Source organism: Podarcis melisellensis, assembly GCF_964234715.1.
Source record: "Podarcis melisellensis genome assembly, chromosome: 4".
NCBI lineage: Eukaryota > Metazoa > Chordata > Lepidosauria > Squamata > Lacertidae > Podarcis > Podarcis melisellensis.
In genome coordinates, this window is record NC_138531.1 from 34795382 (window position 1) to 34814835 (window position 19454).

The 19454-nt window shown below is 41.6% G+C and overlaps 1 protein-coding gene and 1 long non-coding RNA gene across 9 annotated transcripts in view; one reads left to right on the forward strand and one right to left on the reverse strand.

The window, feature by feature from the left end:
- The window catches only part of LOC309367971, a 370139-nt gene that overhangs the window by 270144 nt on the left and 80541 nt on the right, over positions 1 to 19454 (forward strand). The gene's annotated exons all lie outside the window — the stretch shown is intronic.
- Positions 1 to 19454, reverse strand: part of ZBED1 (zinc finger BED-type containing 1) — a 125309-nt gene that overhangs the window by 93495 nt on the left and 12360 nt on the right. For 2 of the 8 annotated variants that reach the window (XM_081907584.1, XM_081907583.1), the window contains exon 1: positions 355 to 828. The exons of 1 other annotated variant lie outside the window; for it this stretch is intronic. Coding sequence is in view for 3 of the 7 variants with exons in the window: in XM_081907588.1 (XP_081763714.1) it covers positions 1220 to 1334 (115 nt within the window). In the remaining 4 variants the exon portion in view is untranslated. Of the gene's footprint in view, positions 1 to 354; positions 829 to 1219; positions 1467 to 11860; positions 11913 to 19454 lie in introns of those variants that run through there. 5 more of the 8 variants (XM_081907588.1, XM_081907587.1, XM_081907586.1 and 2 more) reach the window with 5 other exon arrangements.

A 19454-nucleotide genomic window follows, 5' to 3' on the forward strand; every position in this document is an offset into this window, starting at 1 on the left:
TCTTGCACTCCAGCTGCAAAGTTTTAATATAACATGTCATAAAGAAAACACTGCTATCAAGAATGACAGCCCAATGTATTTTTAGCCCTAACTATTCTTACAGTAAAACATTACTTTCCGACTCAAAAAATAGTCACATCTACCTTGTGAACTTTATTATATTTTTGTTGTCTGCTTTAAAGAAATAAGCAGACCATGAAAAGCAATCAGAAATTGAGCAAAACAGAGCAACATTATCCAATGAAGACACATTATGACATCTGAACTGTTAACAATTCTAGAACTTAAGAGGTTCTCCACCCCCTTGGTACAGTTGAAATATGTTACAGAATATACATTAAAAACTTTACTTACAGATTGGCATGTTTGTATTCAGCTTCATAAAATACAGATAGAAAAGTGAAAACTCAAAAGCTATGGACTCTCTACTTTTAAAGAGGATGGTGGCCAGCCAAGGTTCTGTAGTTTCCCAGATCCTGCCGCCTCACACTGCAACTCTGAAATGCATCACTAGGCAGGGACGATCTGCTTTTTCTCTTTAGATAACAAACAAATCCTAGCCTAAACACACTGACTCAGAAGTTACAGCCTACTGCTTCCATTGGTTTTACTAGGACAATGTGATCCTCTTGACCAGGGTGTGTCGCCTCGCCTGCTGCAACGTACCTTTTCTGCCCACAGCACTAGGTATTATTCAGCTTCGAACCTTGACACTGTCCACGGTTCCTACTGTACCTGTATTATCAACTGTAACAGCATGCACAGGTCGGTCCAACCTAGGAGCCACAGGTTTGCGGCTGGAAGGGGGCGTGTACGCATTTGCTAGAGATCTGCATGCCTCCGGGGGGCGAGAGCCGCAGGTGGGGCTCGGTAAGGACACTGACACGGCCGAGCCAAAGCTCTGCTATGTGAGGCCCGAGAAAAGAAGATTCCCCCTCCGGGCAGCGACAAAACAAAGCCCGGGGAAGCGGGCGCCCAGGTGCGCCCTCCTTCCGCAGAAGCAAAAATTTGGCTTGGCCCCCCCATTTTCAGAATGATGATCCCTGGAAGAAAAAGCCTTTCCTCGCCTCCGCCGCCGCCCCGGGCGGAAGAAAAGCGAGCTCGTGTCGCGCGCGCGCTTTCCTTTGGCCACCCGCGCCACTTGGCGAGGTGGCAGGCGCTGAGCGAGGCGCTTCTTTGACCAGCCTCTCCACCCCAGAAACCCGCAGCCCTTACTAACCTGGCTTCAAAGGCCAGCCTGGTCGGAGGAGGCGGCGGAGCAGCTGGTGCAACACGACGCGGAAGCCGATCCAATAGACTCGTATCGCAGGCAGCGCCAGCGAGAGGAGCGACATGGCTCTTTGGCCGCCGCCTCCGGCTCTTCCTTGTGCTTTTTCTCGGCTCGAAGGAGAACGGAGGCCGGTCACCACCCTCGGCAGGAGGAGGCACAGCGCAAGCGACACGCCTCCCGGGCTCCGGAGCGCTCAGAGCACTCGCTAGCTACACCCAGCGGAAGAGGAGGAGGAGGAGAAGTCCTTTTCCGGGCATGTGCGCGCTTCTGCTCGCGATCCGGGTCTCTCGCTCTCCCCTTCCTTACACCCTCCCTTCCACACCATGCGTGCAGCGGGGCTGAGGTTATATACACTTTCCCATTGCTACCCCCGCGCTAATTTCGGCAGTAAGAATTTGCATGCTTTGAAATAGGGCTCTCAGCCAGCTAGGCTGTGAAATGAGGTCACTTGCCGGAATGTGGAACAATAGAGAACATAACGCCTTTTCCACTTGCTTTGGAACACGCATTTCTCATTCAAAGGAAGCAGCTGCTGACTACCTTACGGTGAAAAGTACTAGACAAACTAGATTTTTAAAAATAAAATAAACGCTGGTTAAATGCAGATTGAAAAATACCTTTCAACGCTGACTTTCAAATTTGCCTGCAATATTGCCCTGTGGGAAGGCATCCATCAAACAAGCAGGACAAGAGGGAGGGTGTATTTATTTTTAAGTCTGGTGTTTCTAATGCAATTCTCCCTTAAAGGTGTCAGACCTCTTGTTAAAATGTTTTCACGGGCTCCTTCACAACTCATCTACAGCAATTATCTTCCAGCATGGAGGGCTCTGACTAGAATATATATTGCTGCTGCTGCCCTTGGATAAGGTGACCTGGGAAGACAAAGCTTGGTTAAAAGAACCCATGAAAAGAAGAACTTCAGTTAAAAGAATTGTATTTGCCTCCTCTTATTCCCTGCATTCAATCTATCAAGGGTGCCTGTGGTACCCAAATCATCCTTCAAAGCACAACACATTCATGGCATTCATTCAGTAGAGTCCATGACTCAGGAACAAATAGAAGGAATTGATGTGGGCAAGACTCTTGCAGTCATGCAGCCAGCTTCCTGCTCTTTTGACCCCTGCCTCACCTGGCTGGTGAAAAGCAGTCAGGAGGGGTTGACTGGATGGGTCCAGAATGTGGTAGATACATCACTATGTGACAGGGTGCTGCCTACTGTTCTTAAACAGGCACGGGTGCACCTGTATCAGGGAAAGGGCCAGGGAGAGTGCAACTCTGCTTCTTGATACCTCCACAACTTTTGATACCATGGACCATGGTATCCTTCTGTACCAACTCTGGGGGGGGGGGGCACTGTTTTACAGTGGTTTTTATTGCTACCTAGATGGTTGTGTCCAGAAAGTAGCATTGGGAGATTGGGTTCCAGCTGTATGGCCTTTGCACTACGGTGTGCCACAAGGTACAATCTTCTCCCCAATGTTGTTTAGCATATATATGAAGTCACTGGGTGCAGTCACTAGGAGTTTGGTGGCAAATACATCAAATACACTGTTAAACTAACAGCTCTGCTTCTCCATAGCATTTGAGTCAGGGGAGGCTGTTGTCTGAGCACAATGAGGGACTGAATGAGGACTAATAAACTGAGCTTGAACCATGGGAAGATGGGAGCACCGTGGATTGACAGTTCCCATGCATACAAGATTGGCAAGGTGCCTGTTCAGGAGGGGGTTCAGAGTTGGGGAACGCTCCTGGATCCATCTTTGTCACTGGAAGCTCAGCAACTAGGAGTGCCTTTCACTCGCTACATCAGGTGCATCAACTATGGCTGTTTTTTGACAGATAGTCTAGCCATGGTAATCCATGCATTGATAACTTCAAGGCTAGATTATTTTGATATGCTCCATGTGGAGCTACCCTTGGGCCTGGTCTGGAGGCTGCAAAATGCTGTGGCTGGACTGTTGATGAAGACAGTCTGTTGCTAGCACATAACACCAGTGCTCCAAGGTTTGCACTGGCAGCCCATACGCTACAGGGTCAGGGTCAAAGTTTGCAAGGTCCTTAAAAACTTGAGTCCATGATACCTCAAGAATCACCTAATCCCTTATATATCTGCCTGATCACTAAGGTCTTCAGGGGAGTCACTGTTAGTAGTTGTGCCCCCCCCCCCCCGGCTCAGATGCATGGCTTGTATCTACCAGGAGCAGTGTAAGGGCCCAATTTCATGAAACTCCGGTTTTCTGGTTTTTACTTTTTGTATTATATGCCCACAAACTTTATAGAAATGACTACAGTTGTTGATGTTAGGTGGAAGGCAGGTAAAGGTGTGGCCTTCACTTTGAAGTGCATTTCCAAGCAGTTTCTTCCTGCAACTGTTTGGAAATGCACTTCAAAAGCCATATCTCAGAGTGCTAATCAGAAACAACTTGGAAATACGCTTCAGAGGCTTCAGAGGTATCGTCACCTGATGCCATGATGTCACATGATTGATAGGCAGGTGCCTCCTTCCACCTGTCAAACCTGGCCCACTGGGCTGCAAAGATGCCTTGCCTCTGGTGTAAGCAATATTGAGCTAAATGGACCAGTGGGCTGACTCAGAATAATAACTTCCTTATATAGTATTCCTAAACTAGGAAAGTTGGCATATTATAGATATGGCTTATTATAACTATAAATTATTTGACTGGTTGGTGTTGTAGGTTGGTGGCCCAAAGTCCACTGTTTGAGAAACACTCGTGTAGTGCTTTAAAGGCCAAAAAGAGTACTTTAAATTGTACCTGGAAATGCATCAGTCCAACTGCTTTAGTAAAGGTGATACAGGCACTGACTGCCATGCCCCCATAGGACTCTGGAAGTCTGAAAGCATCTTTTGTATTGGTTTTAAGAGAAAATGCTTTGTAAAGAGGCTTATCTGTGACTTACAAGCAAAAGCCCCTTTTTATAAAACAACAAAGGAATCATTTTCTGCCTGCTTTTTGTTATTACTATTATTCCACATAGTTCTACACCAGAATGATCTACTTTTTAAATATAATTTTGATTGTTTGGGTCAATGTGGAATAAATTATCTTCCTGTTCAAAAAGTCTCTATTATAAAACTGGAATTGTATATTTGCAGAATGTTTTTCTTTGCATGCGGTATGTCTCTTTGGTTGTTCTATTACTGTAAAGGAAAACACTTCCTCTAACCCATACACACAGCAATTGCAAACATAACTTGGTAGCTAATGGTGACCAATTTGTAACACATTTTGAAAATACAATCATTCACATTCATGGCAATTTAGATTCCATGACTGTAGCAGAGTTTGAGATGAATGCAGCTAGTCTTGCCCTATTGGAATAGATACATTTTAAAGTAGTTTGACGTAAGAAAGTGGACAATCTACTTTGAAGTTTGTGGCCAGGCTACCATATGTGCCCTTGATCTTTGCACCATGCAGCTAATTAAAGCCACCAAAGGAAGTTTAAATATTTGAGTCACTAATGTGTCTTTGAGAGAAGGTGTACTCCTTGCTGTGTTAAAAGAGGCAGAGGTGCAAGCTGATTTCTTCTTTAAAAAGACAATCCTGGACTTCAATTACTGTTTGCCCTTTCTAAGCAATATCTTGGAGTGTGTGCTGGCCTCAACTTCAAGCGCTGCTGGATGACCATTCCAATGTGATTTTCTGTCTGAGTTTGGGAGGGAAACTAATTCTGTAGCCCTGAAAAATTATCTTCACTGGAAGGAGTGTGCCCTTTTTGGATTCCCCTTGACATCTCAGTGATTTCCAGTACCACTGAACGTTGTATCCTTTTGAGACAGGTGTCCAAACTGGGGCTCAGGGACACTGTTTTTCAGCAACTGAGGTCCATTTTGGATGGATGGTTAGTCCTAGAACGTGCTTTATTTTTTCCTGCTGCTCTTCCCTATGGTTCTTGACTTATGGCAAACATGGCCAAACAAAGCCCAGAAGGCCAAACAAAGCTCAGAAGGGTCTTTAGCTTACATGGTTGTTTTGCTGAAGACCTGTGCGTCAGGTGCTTACATAGTATTCCATGATACCAAATCAGTTTGGGCAGTTGAACCTGAAGACAATGGTTGGAATTCAACATAGCACTAAGGAGATTGTTCCATCAGCACAAGCATTTCTGTTTGACCAGTGAAATGATCTCCCCTTTCCTTCTCTTGCCTGCTGTTCTGGGGGTTTCTCCAGACCTTCCAGAGCAGATTGGAGGGAGCTGTAGGGAGAGTGGGAGGGAGTCCTGTTGCATAGCAGGAATCCTTGCATTGACTTCCACTAATGGAACTGGAGAGTTGAATAAGGCCCAATATTTATCTAAGCCAGCTATTGCTTTCATAGTGCCTCCAGATGTTTTCGTGCTGCTCCAACTAGCATGGCCAATGATTTGGGACGAAGGCAGTTGCAGTCCAACAAAATTGGGGCAGCACCACATTGGTTAGCGTGATCTAATATCGAGAGACATTTGCCGTGGGGTGCAGTTTACTAAAAGAGAAAGCAATCAAGGTGAAAGAGCAAACCAATATAGTTCTTCGCCACAGCTCGGAAGATGTTTCATTGCAGCCATATTAACCAATTTGCTCCAATTTGTGAGATATATTTCATTTCAAGTCAAACCACTTCCTTTACCAAAACTTTACACCCACCCTGAGGAAATGGTACAGTAACTGAAAAATCTGAACTAATAATGCAATTGCACAGTACGTAACTAGCTCAGAGAACAAAACTCAACATTTTTGTTCAGACATAACCATTCATAACCATTTCCTCCATATCTGATATATCAGCCTGCCCCAACCCCAAACCTCCAGGTGTTTTTGGAGTACAACACCCATCAGTATGTGCAACTGAACTAACAGTGTGGGCTCCTAAGGTACCCCAAACAACCCCCATGTACAACAGGGAGGTATCAATGGGGCCGGGCAATTTCTTACACAAATAAACCCTGAAGGTTAGTAGGAACTCAAACATGTCAATGTAACTGAGTATGCTCAGTGCACACAGAATGCTAGCTGACTGTAAAGGAAAACTAGGTGGAATGGGAATGCTATTTTAGTATCCTGGAAGGGGGCATGGATGACTGGAGGTCTGGCTCTCTAAAGGGAAGTACTCCTCCCTGCAACACTTAACCCATTTTCTAAATCACATGAAAAAACACACACAAGTGCTGAATAAAAATACTCTAAATGCTTGCCTAACATTATTCATCCATTAAATTTTCCTTAGCTATCAGATGTGGTATTGTTGCTATTCATTCAGAAAGCCAAGCTATTCTGTGTGATGATGACTGATAACAATATACATAATAGTCCAGATGGAGGTGAAGCTGTGTTTTATTGAATATGGAACAATTATTTGGAGAACATCTGTCAGCTATGTAGTAGAATATGGGGTCTCTGGACCTATCTATGAATGTGTATATCATGGGACTGCATGTCCTTTTCACCCACTGCATCCATCAACATATTTTTCCATGTAATTTTTGACACTTTCTAGTTCTAATTTATTTATTTATTTATGACACTTGAGGGAGAAAGAGGCCTTGCAATTAATTTTTGATGCCTTCACCTTTTAATTATCTTCTGCTGCTACCCAGGACTTGCAGAGCTTTGAGAGCTCCATAATAACCTCTTTTAATTTATAGGCATAAAGATTTACTCCTGCTGGGAAGGGGGAAATCTTGCATATTATTTTCTGCAGAATCATTTCACCAGATTATCAAATGCATGCTAATGAATGCCTTTAAAGATCATTTTAAACAAACACATTGGCTGCAGTTCAGAGAAGCTGTTGAATGCATGGGGAAACATGTGCAGTAATGGTTAATGCAGAAACTTCTACAAAGGCATGATTCTAGGAACCATGCAGCAGGATCTCAAAAGGCATGGTTCCAGGAACCACAAAACAGCTGCACTCTAGAGTTTCAGACAGGGGACGTTATCATCTCTACCTAGAGATGACAGGTATCGAACCTGGGACTTTCTGCCTGCAAAGCTGGTGTTCTACAATGGAGCTACAGCCTCACCTCTCTAGGGGCTGCTGTTTTTTCTTCGAGCTAGAAAATGCACTGCACAAACAGGTACTCCGTGCGACAAGGATAGGGAGCACTCCCTAGCATAGAAAAGAACAGGGCAAGCTTAGTGTTAATTGATGCCAGTGTACGCATATATCGTGAGTCATAGAACCATAGCGTTGGAAGGCACCCTGGGGTTCCTCTAGTCCAACCCCTTGCAATGCAGGAATATGCAGCTTTCTCATACGGGGATTGAACCTGCAACCTTGGCGTTATCAGTACCAAACTCTAACCAACTGAGCTATGTGGGCGAGTACACATACAGGCTGTCAAAGTAGGGTGGGGGTTACTCCAGGCCAATTTGCATTATGGATACATTGTCCTGCCTGGTGTTAAGAATGTAGTATATATCCCAGATCACATTTGAGAACCTTGTTGTTGTTTAGTTGATTGTCTGTCTTGGGTGGCCCTGCACGGCATAGCTCGTAGCTTCTCTGAGTTATTCAAGCCCCTTCGCCACAACAAGGCAGTGATCCATGAAGGGGTTGAGAACCTTACGTAGATCAATAAGATTTGGATGAAGGGCTCACAACTCCCACAGTGTGTCCTGGCTCTTATACATTACACAAGGAACTTAACCACAGATGGCTTACTTGAGATTACCCAACCACAATACTTCTGCCAGCTTTCAGCTTTACATCGAATACATATATCTAATTGTATTTAAATTAGCAAAGGCCTCTGCGCTCACTGTGTGCTTCTGTACTAGCCATCAATGCACTGCAAATTTCACAGGAGGTGAGGCTGGAAGTGCTCCTTCTCACATGGCTTATGTTTGTTCTTCTATAAGCTATTATCTTGTTTGCCTTTTTTATTGTTACGGTGGAATGGCCTGATAGGTTTCAATGTTTTTCCCTAAATAACCTCCTAATCCTTTTCCTGATCAATGCACTGGATAATGGCACCACTTAGCACATATTCCCTTGCTCCCTGACTAGCTATTTCATGTTTCTATACCCAATGTTGCAATGTAGCTGACACAGATATAACATTTGTCTTTCATTCGGTTGTCCTATTCTCATGTATCCTTGGGGCTTTTCATGCTAGAAAAGAGACCTTAATTGTATGTCTGTGGTTATTTTCAATAATTCCATAATATTCAACAACGATTTAAGCCTCAGTTTCCAGTAGTCCACAAGTGCACTTGCCAGATTGTCACTGGTGACTTATCTTTTGCTCTGGCAAGCACACTGTAAGAGAAAAATAGGCGGAAAGTTCACACATCCACTGCAAGCTTTTAGAGTCATTGAGAAAGCAGCAAGATTCTCACTGTGTCCCAAGTGGCTTCAAAGTTCTGCACAACAGTCGGGATCAACATTCAACTCTTCTCAGGCATGAAGAAGGGGCAGGGGAGGCTCAACGTGCTGTATTTCAAAGCAGAAAGCAGCAACAATCTCTGCAGAATTTTGGAGACAAGATATTCCCCCTTCCTTTAACTTGCATGGGGGTGGGGGGTGGGGAAGGGTCTATCTTCTGGCAATGACATTTATAGCAGGCTACTAAGGCCAATCAAATGTGTTAGACACTTGGTTTGTTCCCCCAACAAGTTCCTTTTTTAAAAGGTAGCTGACAAAATATGCAAAAAAACAAATAAGAGAAAACATTCATGGTAAGCACCAGAATAAAAACAGCAAGTCAGAAGATTAATTAGATAGGGATGACTAGGGTGGGGAAGATGGTTAACTGGACCACCGATTGATGTTAGATGGTACCCTGCAACCACAGCAGAAGCTTAAGCATCAACATTCCGAAGAATGTCCTATTGATGTCAACGTGTATTTCTGCATTTGTTTGTTTATTATTCATTTATTTGCAATATTTGCATATTGGCCTATAACTGAAATCCTCTGGGTGGTTAACAAGAAAATCTAAAAACACAAAAGATTTTTTTTAAAAAAAAAAAAAGCCAGAGAGAGAGAGAGCAAGTAATAAATATACATGTGAATTAAAATAAATAAAATAACCAGCAGCAAAAACATTAATATAGCACAGCTAAATCACTAAAAGCTCTTAACATTAAAATGCCTGGGAAATATTTTTTTAAGGTGTTCATGCAGCACTGAAAGGACTATCTGGCTGACATCTGGAAGGCTTATATTAATTTATATGTTTAAGATACATGTACTAACAGTCATTGCATCTGCAATGTGAACTGCTGGTGGTATGCTGTTGTTAGTATTGCAGTGGTACCTCTGGATGTGAACGGGGATCCATTCCGGGGCCCCGTTCGCATCCAGAGCAGAACACAATTCGCTGCTTCTGCGCATGCATGTGACGTCATTTTGAGTGTCTGCGCATGCGCGAGCGGCGAAACCTGGAAGTAACGCATTCCGTTACTTCCGGGTCACCGCGGAGCGCAACCTGAAATATTATGTTCATTTTTCACCTGAAGTGACTTTAACCCAAGGTATGACTGTATACAGTCATACCTTGGGTTGAATGTGCTTCGGGATGAGCGTGTTCGAGTTGCGCTCCGCGGCAACCTGGAAATAACAGAGTGTATTACTTCCAGGTTTCGCCGCTTGCGCATGCGCAGATGGTCAAAATAACATCACGTGCATGCGCAGAAGCGCAGAAACATGACCTGCGCATGTGCAGACATGTGGACACGGGTTATGTTTGCTCCTAGATGCGAACGGGGCATACCTTGGGTTAAAGTCACTTCAGGTGAAAAATGAACATAATATTTCAGGTTGCTGTAATCAATACAGTGGTACCTCAGGTTAAGAACTTAATTTGTTCTGGAGGTCCGTTCTTAACCTGAAACTGTTTTTAACCTGAGGTACCACTTTAGGGGTACCACACTAATGGGGCCTCCTGCTGCTGCCACGCAATTTCTGTTCTCATTCTGAAGCAAAGTTCTTAACCCGATGTACTATTTCTGGGTTAGCAGAGTCTGTAACCTGAAGTGTCTGTAACCCGAGGTACCACTGTAAAGTTGTGACCTAAATTTTGCCCATTAACCTTAAACCAAAATTCTGCATCAGTGTGAATTTCTTTATTCTTAACAGGGGCTGGCTTGAAGGTCTTGCCACGCTAGTTACAAAAACCTGTTGCCAATGGCCTACTTGCAGTAGATGAACAACCTGTTTGCAATATTAAACCCCTCTCTGGAAGCACCCTTAATGAAAAGAACATAGTGAATCCAGCACCAAAGGCAGCTCTAGGTGAAGAGTGGTTGTGATCTCGTTCCAATATCCAAGCCTGCATGTCCAGTCCTACATGTTGTGCTTCAGTAATGACTCCAATATGACAAAATATTCCATGTTAAATGGAAAACAGAGTTACATAGGTAGTAGCACTTGCAATAGCTACTGGTTATCAAAGAGATAAATTACCTGAGGTAGCATTCCTTTCATAAACCAGAACATTGTGTTGGATAGGTGAGACAAAGATTTAATCATGAAGATAACTTTCATAGCTCTAGTCTTGCGCAAATTATTTTCATCACAAATCTTCTCACAGTGCTATTACAATTTTACAATAAGCACACACTGTAAACTTCCATTGGGATAGGCAGGGTGGAGAAAGCTGTTTTATTTTGTTCCTGTTACCTGAAATATGTTCAGTATTAATTCCCAATATTAAGCATTCTGGAGTAAGTGTTTTGCAAACAGCAGCCTTTGCAAACAGCTGCCTTACCTAGGCAAAGGCTAATATAAAGAACATTTTCTTTAGGACAGATGCATTCTATATTTTGGCTGCAATTTTAAACTTGCTTGCTTAGACACAGAAATCAGTCACACTTATATCCCCAGAAAACATATTTAGGATTAGGGTGTAAGTCTGCTAAAAATAAAAATATACTGTAATTGCCCTCTTTGGGAAAGGATTGTCACTTTGAGCCTCATAAAAGCTATATTCCCTTAGGTACGTACAGTAATAAGGGAAGTGCTGAAGACAACTGCAAACTTTCATTGTGGGAGTCATATTTCCACAGCAAGATGTAGGTAAGGTTTTTAATTCCCTGTGGGTTTTTGTTTGGTTAGGAGTTTCAAAATTACATTATGAAACACCTGTAATAATTTTCTGTACCTGAAAGGCACTGAGAAATATCTCCCACTGCTTGCTATCAGCACCTTGCTGTGCATTTTCAGCTGCCTTCCTATATTGAGTAAAGCTGTCAAGTTGTCCTTCCAATTGCTATGATCACTAATATATGGAGCCTGTTGATCACACCATTCATATTCTATTTTTTATGTCATAGTAAGTCAACCCAACCAAATAAAAAACTTAACTAAATGCAAAAAAATAACTTTATTTGAAATATTTTTATTTGCTCTAATCTAATACTAACTTAATGACAGAACAAGCTATCTGAAATATACTTGGAGTCAAGAGTGGATTTAATGCTCTTTATTCAGCTCATAGTGGTGAAGAGGAATGGAAGTTCCCCCAGAATGTCTGCTTTATATACATTATTTACACAGGTTGCGGATTCACTTCCACCTGGAGCGGGATTGGGTGGCTCCTGGGAACCAATCAGACTGCTGCATTCTGGATCCTATAGTTCCAGGACCATTCAGACTGCTGCATTTTGGATCCAATTCAACTCGGTACATAACACCATCTAATAAAATTAATAAAATATGCTTAAATGAGGGCTATCATTCCCTACCAGCAAACTCAGGTGGTTGTAGGTTGACAGAAATGAGGCAACTGAGAAACAATAGAGAGGTATAAGCATGTTCTAGTAAACTCCAAGGTATTTAGAAATACCGAATATTTTTAAACATGTACAGGCTAATGAGGATTGAGCCAGTCAGTGGCCTCAAGGAGCCATGGGAGTGTCAATTGGTTTATAGCATCCTGGAGGATAGCATGGCGTTTAGCTGAGCATTCCTAATAAGGTGTGAGGAGACACAGCAACCTTTTGGTGCAGGTCCCACTCGTTCCTGTATACATACTAAAAAAAAAAATACATCCCACCACCACGGTTTATTTTCCCCTTGTCTCCTTCATGCTGATGCCCTTTTCCCTAACCCCACCCCCCATCTAGCTGTCTTCTCTCCCTCCTCTCCTTAGGGCATGTGCCAACAGCCACAATATAAGATTATGGACATTCACCCTGAGTAAAATTAGCATAATGGAGGTTCATGTGCTTACTCAGAAGTAAGTCCCATCAAGTTCCATGGGGCTTACACCCACATAATTAGGTGCAGCATTCCAGCATTGAAAGCAGAACATAAAGGGTTGTAGATTTAGCATGCAGTTCTCAGGAAATGCCTTCTGGCTTCCATGGAAAAGACCCTTTTACAGATACTACCACGGACTTTTCTCTTCCAAAAGATGGAATCTCTGAACAACTAGTAATCTCAGAAATAAAATAGAAGCCATTGACTCACTTCACACTTCCTGAAATCAATGTCCCCCAGCAGCTCAACAGCCACGTTCTGCTTTTATACAAAATATCAAAACAAAAATATACCAGACACCATGGGAATATCTGTGTACATTGATAGAAGAAGATATGTCAACAGGAAAGCAGTACACAACGAATCTTATAGTTTAAGTTTCACTTTGTTCATATTCAGTGTTTTTTTTCTTTTAAACCCTATCTATTTTCTTCAGGTAAGCAGGCTGACATTTCCTTTTTTTAAAAAGATAACAGGTGCTTCTCAGCTTAAATAAACCCAGGAAATGGCCTCAGAAAGCATTTAACACCATCTTTAGAACTGTCAGATATTAGGATTATCATATGTAATATTGTGGTGAGTCAACCTTTCAAGTCAGAAAGCTCTTGGTAATCTAAAGCCACTTGCAATTTTATTTTATTTTAGGCATAACTAAAACACTTGTTGGCTGCATCATTTATGCTCATCAATCTTACTATCCACTTCATATCCACAAGTTGGTTAGGGTGGTTAACAATCTTCATCATAGTTTTAATATAAAATAAGAGGAATGTCAGACAGAACTATATGTGTTATTTCCTTATTAGCAAGGCATTCATTGTATGTCTGAGTGGATTTATCCAAGATTAATACAGGAAGTGTCACATCCTATATATTTGGGTTAGTTAGCTAAGTCAAAAGGATCTGCACTTTCAGGGAAGCAGTTACATTCATTGGTGTTTTCAGGCTAACCTAAGACCTTCATGGTTATTTTCAAAGAACAGGAAGTAAAATACATATGTAACACCTTCCTGTTCAACATTTATTTCATTTACCTTGCCTTACCCTACCCCCAAAATAGCTTAAGTTTGCATACATGAGCTATTCCACATTATGCTCAGCATAACCCAAGCTTTGAGACAGAGACTTGCATTCCTGTAAGTGGCACCACCAAGAAGGGATTTAAACCTCTGGTTTTCCCAGTCAAACGCTCCACATAATGGCTGGATTTGGATGTTTTTCTTCAGGGGTGAATGCCAGGGCCACGTACTCCTTCCTGGTCCCTCCCATCCTACCTTTGCATCAGTGGCAGCTGGTTCCCATTAAGGCATGTGGAGTGAAGGGTACAATGGGGCAGCTCTATGCACATATATATGAGAGATGGGGCTTGCCCACACCAGAGTTCACTGTGATTTTGCTGCTGTTTGCATTCCTGTCTAATATGCATAGTCCACATTACGTTAGTGTCAAAACAACAACAACCATCTCAAGGTTTTCCCCCTTGGGGATATTGCGTGCCCAACCACTTCACTGGAGATGACAGATGATTGGTTTTGGAGTTGGTGGATCAGTTGTCACCTTCTGCTACTCATCTCTCTATGCCCTTTACCTCCTCAGCTCTTTCATTTCTGACTGTGCTTGTATCTTTTTCCAGTGTGCTCCTGAATGGAGGATTTATTTATTTCTTTGGATCCCACAGATTTGCAGAAAACCAGAACAATGCACAAGCAAACTGCATTAAAAAATAATAATTCTACACCAGATATATTGGGCAGCAATCTGAAAAATCTGTGCCGAGAATTTACAGTTCCTTTAATTTCTTCTGCAGCATACCACCCAAGCCTTTTTTTAATTTGATCCCTCAGATTTGCACAAAACAAGAAAACTGCACAAGTAAATTTGTAATTGCTCATGTGGTTTTGCACATTTCTTGGGTGAGGAAAGTTTCTTAAGAACAAGGTGCATGTGCGGCTGACTGCAGGCAAGCGCTGGTGGTACTTAATTGGAAGAACAGAATCAACAAATTAGAAGGTGGAGAAAACCACAAAACCACATGCTTACTTGTATGAATGGGAAGGACAGAAGTTGCTCCTGATGTACTAATTCAATTGTGTGGGGGTGTGGACTGCTCTGCTCTAAATCAAAGGGGAGGGGAGGGGAGGGGAGTGGATTAACAGCTACTTAATGCTCAGAAGTGGACAAGCCCAAAGTCTCACTAAACTCACTTAGACATAACTCACTTGGAAATAGTGTACATTAAACTTTGTATGGGGCAATAAGAAAGAAGAAGAAAAATTGTTGCCTATAGCTCCAGACATGATGATATAAACTCAAACTATGGTAATCTGTTTAGCAGGAGGAAGGGAGAAATAGTCTGAGCAAATCCAGCAAGGAATTGGGGTGTGAAAGGGAGTTGGCTGAAAGAGAGAAGGTTTCTTCTCTCTGTTTCCTTTTTAAAGTTATGGATTTAAAAAAAAAACACATAAGTTAGCCCATATTTTGCACATGTCCTTTGATCTTGTATTGCTGACACCATAGACCACCTTCCATTAAAAACAGTATCCTATATAGAATCACAGAATCATAGAGTTGGAAGGGACCACAAGGGTCATCTAGTCCAGCCCCCTGCAATGCAGGAATCTCAATACCCTTCCAATTTGAAACCATACCAGACCCCGCTTAGCTTTGTAAATGTGCTGCACCACTATATCTTCCCAGAGCTACAATATTATAATTGGTGGCAGCAGCCACACCCTGCAGGAAAAGAACAACCCAAATGCGGAAAACATAATTTGTATAATTTGTGATAACAGGGCTGGGAATGTTGGGTGTGTTGCTGCAGCTGCAACATGTGGCTGCTCAGAGGCCAGTTCCTGGACAAATCAGAAAGCCCTTTGGAAAGTAATTAAGGAGGAAGGCGAGAAGATTCCCTCTGGTATTCACAAGTTAAAGGAAAGCAGCAATGTACCATTCTCTCTCTCTCTCTCTCTCTCTCTCTCTCTCTCTCTCTCTCTCTCTCTCTCTCACACACACACACACACACACACACACACCGTGATGTCTCTGTTACTGTAAACTAGAGTCTTCTTCATGTGGAACTGTACAGTGTGGGCTAGTCGGGAGCAACCCTGGAGGCAACAGCCAACTAAAACTGAAAAACATTTACAACTGTATATATGTAAAATAGCTTCTGACTTTCATGTCTAGTTGAGATAAATCCTGCATGATATCATTGGTCATTATTTGGTGAACACCAGAAATTGAATTTTTTGTTTAGCAATGGTAAAGAAACAGTGTCAGGCTACACATACCATTTCTGAATGTGAAAGAGAGAAAAAAAGAAATGGAAAATGGACCACATCAGAGGGAAGCATTATACAGTATACAAACGTTTCTGGTTTTCTAATTGCATTGAGGGGGGTTTTGTTGCAGAATAAGATGGTAGGATGCTGAGATAATAAAATAAAGTGTGCCACTTGAGGCTGCAGATGAAGATCACATTTTGGATGCTCCGCTCTATAGAAAACCAGCATAATGGTCAAAGGTGTGGACTGGAACCTTTCGATCAGATGTACTAATTATGTACTTGCAGGCAAGTTTTGCTTTGTTAATATTAAGGCATTCTAAAATGGCATTTTCCTACCTGCAGACCCAAGTAGCACACCACACACTAACACCTCAGAATTCTATCTTGTTAGTCCATGCATGTGTATATTAGGCCCAAGTTAATTATCATAGTTTTATTTCACTAGGTCAGCTTTGCAGTTTGTTTTATGAAAGCATCTGTAAATGGTAAGTGGTAAAATTTTTCTCAAAAGAACAAGATAAAATACTAGCTTAGTTGTTGCTATCATCCTCATTGGATTTCTGTGTTCCTCCTAAAGGAGCCCAGGGTGGCATTTAGGCTGGAAGATTATGACTTACCCCAAGCAGAACAAGAATTTGAATTGTTTATTTTTTTATTGTACTTATTGGTCACTTCTTTACTAAGGTAACTCAAAGCGCCTTACAATATATAAACAAAGAAAGAAACACATATATGAAAACCAGCCTAAAAGAAAGCAAACAAATAGCTAAAAGAACATGCAAATTGCACTAGTAAATAATTATGTAAGATAGACAACAGCAGTGGGGTTGGTAGTAGAAGCTTTTTCTTTACAATTATGAAGAATGCTTGCACCAGCAGTGCAAATATCCAGCATAAAGATGATGGCATCTTCCCCATCCCATTTACATTTATATCCTGCCTTTTTTCAATCTTGGAACCCAAGGCAGAATACATATGGTTTCCAAGTGGTCATCCATCCAGCACTGACCAGACCAAAATCTGTTTAGCTTCAGCAATGTAATGGCGACCTTACATGAAGAACAACTCCCATTGTTCTAGGTGCATTTTGTAACAGGGAATTTCATTAGTGCGAGCAGTTTCTGAGCTCCGGGTGCCTAAGATTTCAGATTTAAACTGCAGAGTGGAAGGAAAGGAGGAGCTTTTTCTGCCTCCCCACTTCCAGCTACTCCATGAAGGCTGAAGAAGAGACCCTTTTAAGAATATTAGGGGGGTGGGCAGGGGAAGGACTAGACCATGTGAAAAATGAACATAATATTTTAGCTGCAGTTCTCTCATTTTCAACATTGTATTCTTGTTATTAGAAAAAGTGCACCTAGACATTACGTTGTTGTGCCCATAGCCTAGGTTTAAGGTGCCATTTAGCTCCTAGCTTTCATATCTCAGTTTCTAACACTGCTTACACACCTTCAGGTTACTCTGCAACACTTTTGGCCATGAATAATGCAGTGTTGTTTTTCTTAAAATGAAGTTGCCTTACAAGACCCCTGATTCACAGTTTCAAACTAAATAACAAAGGGCAATTTTAGAAAAGGAATCTACACTAGCAACTGTCCTTGTGGCTTTGTCATAGTAATACTTATGTAATCATACATACTCAGAGTATAACAATGAAATTATTCCTTTTCAAATGGTGGAATAGCACATAATTTGGTTCTCAGGGCAACCCCATTCACATTAGTTTAATTCAAATCATGATGCCACAGAGAAGACAGCAGATTCTTAAATCACATGTTCTTATCAGCTTCCTATGATCAAATCTAGATCTACCTATGCATGATGCAACAATTATCAACATGAGAGTTCCTGTTATATGCAAAATGGCAGAACTTGTGGCATGATCCAGCCAGTGAGAAGCACTTTTAAGACCCATACACATCAAGAGGGGAGTTGGCATGTGTTAAATCAGGATAGTCCGTGGAGATGAAGCATTTATAAGCCTCAAAGTCTACCAAGTTCAAAAATGTCTTGGACAGGATTTACAAAAATCTATGTAGGTTACACACTGCAAAAAATGTTAAAGGTTTTCAGTGGCCTTGTGTTAAGAATGAGAAAACCCAGTCTTTTCATAATTTTGACAAGCAGGCAATTCAATCTATTAGGCTTTCTAATTTACAGTCCAAGCAAATTAAATAATAAAAAGCTCTGACAGTTTTGCTCGAAACTTCAGACAATCTTTTTTTTCATGATTTGGCCCAATCGCGATTCTAGTATACTAAGTAAATATTGGTTATGTTTCAAACTTTATTTTTATAAATTTGTGGGCAGCAACTCTAAAAACGATTTCAAAACGAGGCTTGTGAATTTGAATGCTTTAGTGTGTTCTACTAATGTAACTTTCTTGGGATGCAATTTATTAGTTCAGGATCAGGGAAACTGTGGCCCTATGGATGTTGCTGTGCTACAAGTTCCATTATCCCTGACAACTAGCTGGGGCTGATAGGAGTCCAGCAACATTGGGAGGGCCACAGTCTCCCACCCCTGTAGTAATTCGAACTAGTATCTTATTGAGCAACCAGGTCTATAGGAGAGCACACAGGATTCAAAGTCAGCTATATTATATGCCACAAGTGGGTACAACTATAGTTCAGAAACAAAACATAGACCTACTCCATGTACTCAGCAAATCTCTCATTAGGTGCTTCAAGGAAGTAGCCTATGAAGAAATTTCTAAAATCAAAGATCATGCACTATGAATTCTGTGGATGTATAATCTGGATTGTTCTCCAAAGGCCTCCCAACAGCATATTCCACTGAGCACAATGGAACTTACTTCTGGGAATGTACGTATCTGCAAGTAAAAGGAGTGAGAATTAATAATTACAAAATTAGCTATATTGGAACCTGAAACAGGACAGATGGCAAGGACAGTCTGATGACATGCTCTGAGCCTGTTGGATTCTGAATCTGCACCAATTCTGACTTGCAGCTAACAGTGTCAGTGCAGAAAACTGTTTCCCTTCCTACAAATATAAATAATCAATTATTCAAAGGCACTGTATGATTCCCATGATGCTCCATCTGAAAGAATATCTGTAACGTAACTTCATGCCAAGCTCTTCTTTGCTGGGAAAGGAAATTCTTCCTCCCCTTCCATAAACGGGAACAAACCACAACCACTACCACAGAACTGTCTTATCTAGTAGCAGCATTAACCTGCATACTGTACTTTGTTACATAAGCAGGTTTATTGCAGTGCTGTTGAAGCATATCTTCAGTGCTTCAGACAAAGAGTGAGGTATAGCAATGCACAGATGCATGTCAGGCTAATGACTCTGAATGTTCTGAGATGCCTTCAGAGCTATTTCGTTATTTAGTTTATTGTTTTTGTTTTTAAGGTTCCACATGCTGCCATTTCTTTCTTGGACTCTTTGATAAGGATTATGTTGAGACTGAGCAGATGGTTATGTTAAAGGCGGAAAGCATTGTATCCAAAATATCCTTATTATTCTAATAATTTGATGGTCAATAATAATTAGGGGAAGTTTTAGCACCACAGCTATATCTTCTTGCTTTAAGTAATGTATGCTTCACTATAGTGCCCACTATAAGGGCAGTAAATTTACAAGCCTTGTATGGATGCAAATGAGCACATCTCATTTCTCAGTCTCATATCTGGCCCCCTTTTATAGCATATTTAAACAAAGAATAT